Source organism: Humulus lupulus, chromosome 1 (assembly GCF_963169125.1).
Source record: "Humulus lupulus chromosome 1, drHumLupu1.1, whole genome shotgun sequence".
NCBI lineage: Eukaryota > Viridiplantae > Streptophyta > Magnoliopsida > Rosales > Cannabaceae > Humulus > Humulus lupulus.
This window is the reverse complement of record NC_084793.1, coordinates 130,639,850-130,648,575: the sequence shown is the minus strand read 5'-3', so window position 1 is coordinate 130,648,575 and position 8,726 is coordinate 130,639,850. Positions and strand designations below refer to the sequence as shown.

Below are 8,726 nucleotides of genomic sequence, written 5' to 3'. Positions count from 1 at the left end.
TACGTACACACTTGGGGATGCACATGGGGACGGGGCGGTGCGGGGAATGCATTCCCCGTCCCCGACCCCTATTATTTTCCCCCGTCCCCGCACATTCCCCAGCGAGGAACGGGGCGGGGAATCCCCGTCGGTAATGAACACTATAACGGGGACCCGTTTATTAAAAAAGTTGGATAATACAAATAATTTTTTATATTTTCAAAATTAAAAAATATTTGTATACACCAAATTAAAACAACATAAAACTAAATTCTTCATTCCATAATTGATAGTCATATAGATAAGTTCCAAAATTAAAAACTTTGCAATGATAAACTTAAAATCAATAAACATAAACTTAAAGACCATAAACATAAACTTGAAGTCCAAACAAACACACAAACTTAATAAATTGTAATATCATCTTCATCTTCAACTTTGAAAACTAATAGTCATCACCACCATTCAAGAGCCTTCTTTCTTCAAGAATCAAAATCCACAAAACTTGGACCCTAAAAGAAAATTTTCAATTATAAGTAAAAATATATTTTAAAGAAAAAAAATAATAATATAAACAAAAAAAAATAATTAATGCTAAACTTACCGCTTCATCATCTTCAACATCATCAAAGAATGTACTATGTGAAATCTCATTTTGTGATGCATCTAAAAAATTCAACAAGAAATCTGATTATAGAAATATGGATGATTCAAAAAGAATTATATATGTATATTACTAATACTATCCATGTTTCAAAGAGATTATCTCCAATATATAGCTTTCACCAATTTTGTTTTTCTTTTTTGACCAAAGTGGAATTTTACCACGTTTCAATAAAAGGAATGTACATATATATATATATATATTTATGGATAAAAAAATTGCATTACTGGTTGTTGTCATCAAAGAAAAAAAATAAAATATGTCATTTTATAAGCTCTTTGCTTTGGGTATAAAAGAAAAATAAATAATAAGAGTAATTTATAATAAACATACCTAGTTTCTCATCCCATAGCCAATCTTGAGTACATACTAATGCCTCCAACATACTCGGGTGAAGCCTATTACGACAAGGAGTCACATGTCTTCCACTAGTACTGAAAGCAGACTCAGAAGCTACTGTAGACACTGGGATAGCCAAAACATCTCTAGCAACTTGTTGTAATGTTGGATACTTAAGACCATTTGTCTTCCACCAAGCTAAAATATCAAACTCTTCACTCCTAGGCAAAACTGCTTCCTCCAAGTAGAACTCTAACTCAGACTTGAAAGTATCCACCTTAGAAGTACTACTAACGAACAAGTCATAACCAGCTAAAGGATCCACACATCCATCACTATCCCCTCCAACTCCAGAAGCATTGGATAAAGGATCAGGAAGATTTTCTTTTCCATCATTTGGTTTGTATTCTTTCACCAAATCATAGCACAACATTCTAATTCGTTCAACTTCATTTTGATATTCACCAACATAAATTTTAGGAAAATAATACTCAATCAATTTCATCTTAAACCTTGGATCCATAACAGTTGCTATGGCTAATATGCCATGAATGGAAGTCCAATACTGCTCAAATTTATCCATCATATTTGATGCCATTATCCTAATCTCATCGTATGAAGACTTAAGACACTCCTTAAGCAACAACCAAATATCACAAATCTTAGAGAAGAATAGATTAGTAGTAGGATATTTGGTCCCAGAAAACATCTCAGTGACATGGTAAAACAACTTCAGTTTCTCACACATAACTTTTGCCAAAAGCCAATCTCGCTCACTAGGTTCTTTTTTGTAATTTTTCTCAGTGTGTATTAAGCGACTGAACACATCTTTATAAACAATGGCACTAGTAAGCATCAAATAAGTAGAATTCCACCTAGTCTTACAATCAAGCACTAGCTTTTTATTGCTTGCACATGATAATCCTTTCTTAGCCTCTTCAAACTTTTCAACTCTTTATGGAGTACCAGTCCAAAAAACTACACTCTCACGTATAGTTTCTATGGCACCTTGAATTGCTCCTAATCCTTGTTGGACAATCAAGTTCAAGATATGAGCAGAACATTTCATATGAACTAATTCACCTTTCATTAGTAAAGAAGCATTTCTCAATTTTTCTTTCATTTGATCCATCATGGCAATATTCACAGTACATTTATCTAAAGTAAGAGTAGACAACTTACGTTCAAGAGACCATTCAACCAAACACTCCATCAACACTTTTGCTAATAACTTAGCAGTATGAGGGGCAGGCACATATATAAACCTGAATGCATATAATAAAAAGTAATTAATTAGCACACACTCATATTAAATATACACATAAAATACAAAATATTATACAAATTATCTTATTACCTGATAATTCGATTGTGCAAATTCCATGAATCATCAATATAATGTGCAGTCACCACCATATACCCTCTCTTTTGATTATTTGATGTCCACATGTCAGTTGTGATTGCAACTCTACTACAATTGTCACTAATTGAGTTCTTTGTCTTGGTCTTCTCATTCTCATATATCTTCAATATATCCCTCCTAATAGTACTTCGAGATACATTCTTGAAAAATGGCTGAAGAGAGTTGACAAAATCTCTAAATCCATGATGTTCAACCATATTGAGTGGATACTCATGCAAAACAATCATTTTAGCAAGTTTGTGTCTTGAACACTCTTGATCAAAGTTGTGAGCAGCTAGTGAAGTACTTCCATCCTTCTTCTTACTTGGATTTAAGATTGATTGTTTTATATCTCGATGCTTCCTAAGAGAACATATGTTAAAATGATCACGCAAATGTGTTGTTCCATTTTTGCTTGATCCTCCTAATATTTTTTGACAATAGTTGCAAACAGCTTTGTCAACTCCATTAATTTTTTGCTTCTTGAAATGATTCCAAACAAAGGAAGTCAGTTTTCTCTTTGTCTCAGTTTTCTCGCTATCAACATTTGATTGGGTTGCTGTCATTGATTCATCATTTTTTGGAGATGAAGGAATTGATGAATCAAGGTCAATAGGTCCTGTGGGTATTATTCCTTCATTTTGTCCATACGTTGATGGAGTGTCTTCTTTTGGACTTCCAATCTCAGTCATTTTTTCCTATAAAAATTCAAAGTATACACTTTTAAACATATAAAATTAATTACGAAAACTTAAAAAGATGTACATTTATATTCACATACACTATATTATTTGCATATACAGATAAACTAGAATACTCCAATAAAAAGTGTGTCAAGTGTGTCATATACGTCTATGTAATAATATATATTAGGTTTTGTATAAAAATATAATATACATATATATATATATATCAGGTTTTGCATATCAATTCATTATCTAGTTTATAATATATTTATTAAATAAATTATTTAATAGCAATATGCAATTTTCTAGGCTCATATAGTCATATGACAATCTTTCTAGACTTACCCTCATCCACTAAAGTACAAAACCTATATGAGTATATATAAAAGTCATTCTTTTTGTTGATTATGTATAAAATTACGTGGTCAAAACTTCATGCACACATACATATAAGATTAATAGTAGTTACTTGCCAATAAATAAATAAATAAACAAATCCTTTTTCAAGTATATAATTTATCAATGTCTATATTGAGCATTGTATATTGACCGTAAAAGATAAAAAGCTCTGTTTTTATCATTAAATAATATACATAAACAGAGTACTTTATACAATAATAATACTAATAGTTTAATACTTACCATTCTAGTCAATGAATAATCTCCTTTGTCTACTCCTCCTTATTGATGCAGCCACGAGTTGTTAAGAAATATAGTGCTTCCTACTCTGTTTAAGACTCACGATCACGAGGACTCACAACTCACAAGTTATGAACAGGTTGTTGTTTTACAGAAAAAATATAATGTAGTTGGACTAAAGATTGGAGAGTGGACTAGATAGAAAGGCTAATATCAAATATATATGAAATAATTATTTAGGGTTAGTCTCTGAAGTGCACTCTTCAAAAAGACTTTTCATATTCATATAAAACAGTTAGCAATAGCATAATCGGTGGAGTGGCTGGAGTCCATCCATATTCTATAACAACTAGAGTATTTAATATATAGGAAATAGTGTAATTTGAATTAATGCATTAATTGTTATAAAACCATAAATTTAATGCATTAAACGATATATCAAAGAGGAAATTAGCTTAATTATAATTAATATTATATATATAGAAATAGAGTTATACCGTTATACATACTACATATAATTCCTAATACTATATATATATATACATAATCGGGGACGAAATGGGGCGGGGAGTACTATCCCCGACTCCGCCCCGTCCCCGAATCGGGTAAAGAATATTAGCCCCGTCCCCGCCCCGATCCCCGCCAAGCCGGGGAATCCCCGCCCCATTAGGGGCGGATCCCCGCGGGTCCCCGTCCCCGTGGAGCTTTTGTGCATCCCTATACACACTTTTTGGTCCAACACTGAAGGCCCAATAACCATTATTAATTCATTTTGTTTTATTTTGTATATATCCAGTATAAATTATAATTTTCAGGGTTATGGTTTTTGAGTTCTGAAATACACATTGCAATAGTGTGGTGTTCCAAAAAAAATTACCTCACTCTACTATCTTTTTTAACTCTTGTTCATAATTTCAAGTCAAACAAGATGAGTTTAAGTAAAAGAGAAACTAGCAATGGGGGAGATTAGTTTTTTCAAATTCTATCATTAATTTATGGTATACTTTAAAATTCAAATACATATTGTTTAATGAGCTAAATTTGTAAATCTGTTGTGAAGATCTTTGTTGCTCATATAGTGAAATATTTATTTCACTTTATTCAAACTTTTGGTACTAACAGGTTAAAAATCTCGTTAATTAAATTTTAAAAGATTTTAATTCTTCAATTTTACTAGCATTCGTAGTTTTCAACTAAACTCAGCCCTAGTAAGACGTAACCAATACATGTTCCTAAAATTTTAAACGCCATCCATAGACGATTTTGGGTTAATTACTTGTAATTTGTAAAGGACATACACATAATATTCTTTCGCGAAGGCGGGCAAAGCATTCCCGCGTCCTTTCCGATAGTGCATAGCCAAGACCTCCGGTCACCGGTAATACCATCGCTGCCGTGTCTGTGCGATTCATTGCTCATCTACAATCGAGTTTGAACTAGCCATACCTATCGACGCAGATTTGTACTTTCAGCCTCGCAAAATCTCCTTTTTGTTGCCCTAGGCGGTCTGATTTAACAAACCCAATTCGCAACTATGACTGAGGTAATCTCTCTTCCTGTGATCCACTTTCAATTTCTAACTTTTTGGTTTCAGACTAGCTTGTTATATAGATGGGCAAATTAATTGTTGACTTGGGTATGTTTGTGATGTAGTAAATTGACCCTTATTTGAGTAAAATTTGGGTTATTTATGTTGAATTCGTTTCATTTTATGTTTCAAATTTTTTATTCATAACAATCAACCTTGTGTACTGATTGAGGGTGTTCACAGAACTGTTTCTTGATCAAAATGCAATCCTACAACTGTTATTTGCTGAGAGAAGTGTGGAATATCTTTGTTTTGTATTAATGCAGAAACTAGTGATTCATTTTCAATTCAAAGGCATCTTCTCTAAGTTCATTTCACCCATAGCAGCCGGTTTGGTAGAGTTTAATCTGTTAAATTTGTTTGCTTTTCTTAATTGGTTTGTTTCCCATTTTGCAGTATTGGGTTAGCCAGGGTAACAAATGGTGCGACTTCTGCAAAATATACATATCCAATAACCCTACTAGCATTAGAAACCATGAACTTGGTCAGCGTCACAAAGATAATGTTTCAAAGAAGCTTGCGGATATGCGGAAAGACAAGGCTGCTAAGGAGAAGGAAGAAAAGGAAGCAGCCAGACTTCTGGAGCAAATAGAAACAGTGAGTATCAATAGATAGAGTACTTTTATATATGGCTTGATTAATGCAATGCTTGCATTGTATCAATTCTGACAAATTTGGTTACTGTTTTATCAGTTGTGACTAGGGCTTCTAGTCTGGAAGTATATTAGCTGATAAGAAAACTCTTCATATGCTGGTAGACAAAATCGTGTTTCTTTAATACTCTTTCCCCAATGTACTGCTGTTGTACAGTTATAGGATACTCGAGAAAATCTGGCCTTTTCCATTAGTTTTTACATAATATAGAGGGGGTTAACAATTTAACTAAGAAATCAGAATATGGATTAAGATTGTTTTATGTTGAAGTAATCAGTAGTACCTAAGAATTTAGCTAGTGTGAGGAGGAAAGTAACATTTGTGACTAGGAGTTCTATTTATTTTAATAATGTGTTACTTGATATGAGTTCTGTTCATTTCATATGCTGGTGGATAAATTATGCATCTTTAATAAGCATAAACTATATTTTTAAATAATATATATTTACATGCATGTATTCATTCGTCAAACCTCCCCGGTAGTAGGAAACCTTCAGAAAAAACTTCTGGCCTTCTTTTTATAAGAAGTTTCTATGTTAGTTGATATGTATTAGGGCACAGTTGACGATTAATTGAGAAATCAGAATGCATTTTGAGATTGTTTTATGTATAAAATGACCTGAACAAATTTGAAACTCCAGGAGCTAGGCAAGTAACTAAGCTCAGCTCTGTGGTGAAGGACAACTAAGGTTTAGCTTAAGAACTACTTGTAGGAGAAATTGTGAGAGAGGTTTCAAATAGTCTACATAGACACATTTAAAAGGAAGTTTGACTAATTAGCAGGAATTTGTGAGGTGTTATATATAGATGGTTGTCAATGTCAATGATTTGCTTGAAGGAATATGGAATTGCGCCTTGGTCATGGATGTTGAGATCATAAAAAACGGATATAAGCAGATTTAGCATTATATTGTCAAATGTTTCCTAAATTCAAATGCTTATTATCTACCGTAATCTTAAATGTCTGCAGAAAGCTAAGCGCAGCTATCAGAAGGACGTGGCAAACTTTAAGGAGGCTAGAGATTCTCATGAATTAGATGTAGATGATCAAGAGAGTAAGTTTACAATCTGCATATATTTGTTGATAAAAAAATTAGTTTTACTTTTACAATGTCCTAGCAATACAAACAAGCATGGTTTTATTTTGATCTGGAACTGTTTAAACTGAAACAGCTATGAATGATGACAGAATGGGAGTATGACAGCACTTCAGGGTATTATTACAATCAAACAAATGGTTTTCACTATGATCCAAACTCAGGCTTCTACTATTCTGATACTATCGGTACATAACGATGCCGTCGTTAAACTTAATTTCTAACACTCAGTTGTTTATATTCCTTTCCTTAAAATGTATCTTGTATATGTTTTAATTATATATTTTGCAAAAAATGTTACAGGAAAGTGGGTGTCACAAGAAGAGGCACGCTCAACACCTCAGTTTGCATCAAGTTCTGGATATAAAGAATCAATTTTTAAAAAGCCAGTTTCAGCTTCATCGTCAGGACTAGTTAAAGAAAACAAAAACGCCGCTAAAGGTCAAGAAAGGCCTCCACCTGGGCCAGTTGTTTCAGCTTCTTTAAACCCCATGAGATCAGTTAAAGGTGCTCCTTCATCTCTTACTGTTGGCAAAAGAAAGAGGCTAGATGGGAGGCCTAAGGTGGTGTCGAAAGAAGAAACAGCTGCACTCAAAGCAAGGGAGGCTGCAAAGAAGAGAGTGGAAGAGAGAGAGAAGCCATTGCTTGGCCTTTACAGACATTAGTTTGACTGCCTGAGGAAGCTCCCTTCGTTAGCACCAGAAATGTCCGTAATTCTTTCCTTTTAATAACTTTTATCAAGTCACTGAATATTTGTTCTGTAACTTTCCAGTGCATCGGTCGGGTTACTCTGTATAATAGCTCTTCATTATTCGTAGCAAAGAAAAAAAAAAAGCTCCTCATTATCAAGCTTCTTACAGTTGCCTACGTTTGATGATAAACATGGAAGGTTTATGGGCCTGCTGTTGTACTATTTCCGTTGAATCTATTTTGTTACTTGTCAAGACAATCTACTCTGGGTCCAAAGGAACAATGCTTCTGATTGTTGGTTTTACTATATTTACTAGAGAAATTTATATAATAGTGGACGTTTTGAATTATTATTTTTTTGTTAAAAAACATATTAATCTTTTTGTGTGGTTTATATATTTTAATTTTCAATATGTACTAAATTTTCATTAAATCCATATGTTATCCCATCTTCTAAGATTCCAAGTTCATTTAATCTGTTCATCTTAATTCATTAATGTTCATGTCCGTCTGCTATTGATGATCTTTTTCTTCCTTAAGGTTTTAAGTTTCATTTTTCCCCCTTTCTTAATCCATATAATTTCTTCAAGTTTTTGAGTCACTATTGATGTTCTTCATATTTAAGTTCTTGAGTTTTCTTTCTCTTCCCACATTCATGGGTTTTCCATTAACGTTTATAGTGCAATCTTAATTGAAGGTTTTGTTCATCACTTAGAATCTCCAACCATGACCCACAAAGCTAATATCTAGCTATTATAGCGAGTCATCATCAAAAGTAGCAGGTCCAGCCACTAGTTATACTGCCTCACCAGAATAGGGAAGAGAATGGCGACCTCCTTATTTTTTCTCCAATTTTTTTTTTTATAATATTTTAATACAATCAATGTTACTTTATTAATATTTTAATAATATTTCATAGTCAACTAACTTTACCCAACAGCTATATTTTAACAGTTTCTCCCCTTATTAATATTTTAATAATATTTCA

The 8,726-nt window shown here is 32.9% G+C and overlaps 2 protein-coding genes across 2 annotated transcripts; one reads left to right on the top strand and one right to left on the bottom strand.

Moving 5' to 3' along the window:
* Window positions 1-461: 461 nt before the first annotated feature.
* LOC133821915 (zinc finger BED domain-containing protein RICESLEEPER 2-like) lies at window positions 462-3,076 on the bottom strand. Its single transcript, XM_062254093.1, has 5 exons — window positions 2,340-3,076; window positions 1,949-2,247; window positions 977-1,810; window positions 584-645; window positions 462-491 (listed from the first exon to the last, which is right to left on the bottom strand). The coding sequence occupies exons 1-5, from the start codon at window positions 3,074-3,076 to the stop codon at window positions 462-464; spliced, it is 1,962 nt and encodes a 653-aa protein (XP_062110077.1).
* Window positions 3,077-4,947: 1,871 nt separating this feature from the next.
* On the top strand, window positions 4,948-8,091 carry LOC133797867 (zinc finger protein ZOP1). Its single transcript, XM_062235959.1, has 5 exons — window positions 4,948-5,252; window positions 5,694-5,894; window positions 6,922-7,006; window positions 7,141-7,236; window positions 7,352-8,091. The coding sequence occupies exons 1-5, from the start codon at window positions 5,244-5,246 to the stop codon at window positions 7,711-7,713; spliced, it is 753 nt and encodes a 250-aa protein (XP_062091943.1). The 5' UTR covers window positions 4,948-5,243; the 3' UTR covers window positions 7,714-8,091.
* Window positions 8,092-8,726: the final 635 nt, after the last annotated feature.

Excerpts from the sequence above, each read along its gene's own strand:
- LOC133821915 (XM_062254093.1), bottom strand. The coding sequence starts at position 3,076 with ATGACTGAGATTGGAAGTCCAAAAGAAGACACTCCATCAACGTATGGA. Across the intron at positions 1,811-1,948 it reads GAGTGTAGTTTTTTGGACTG|ATGTGTTCAGTCGCTTAATA; the intron begins GTACTCCATAAA and ends TTGTTTATAAAG. Across the intron at positions 492-583 it reads ATGTTGAAGATGATGAAGCG|GGTCCAAGTTTTGTGGATTT; the intron begins GTAAGTTTAGCA and ends ATTTTCTTTTAG.
- LOC133797867 (XM_062235959.1), top strand. Across the intron at positions 5,895-6,921 it reads TTCTGGAGCAAATAGAAACA|AAAGCTAAGCGCAGCTATCA; the intron begins GTGAGTATCAAT and ends AAATGTCTGCAG. Across the intron at positions 7,237-7,351 it reads CTACTATTCTGATACTATCG|GAAAGTGGGTGTCACAAGAA; the intron begins GTACATAACGAT and ends AAAATGTTACAG.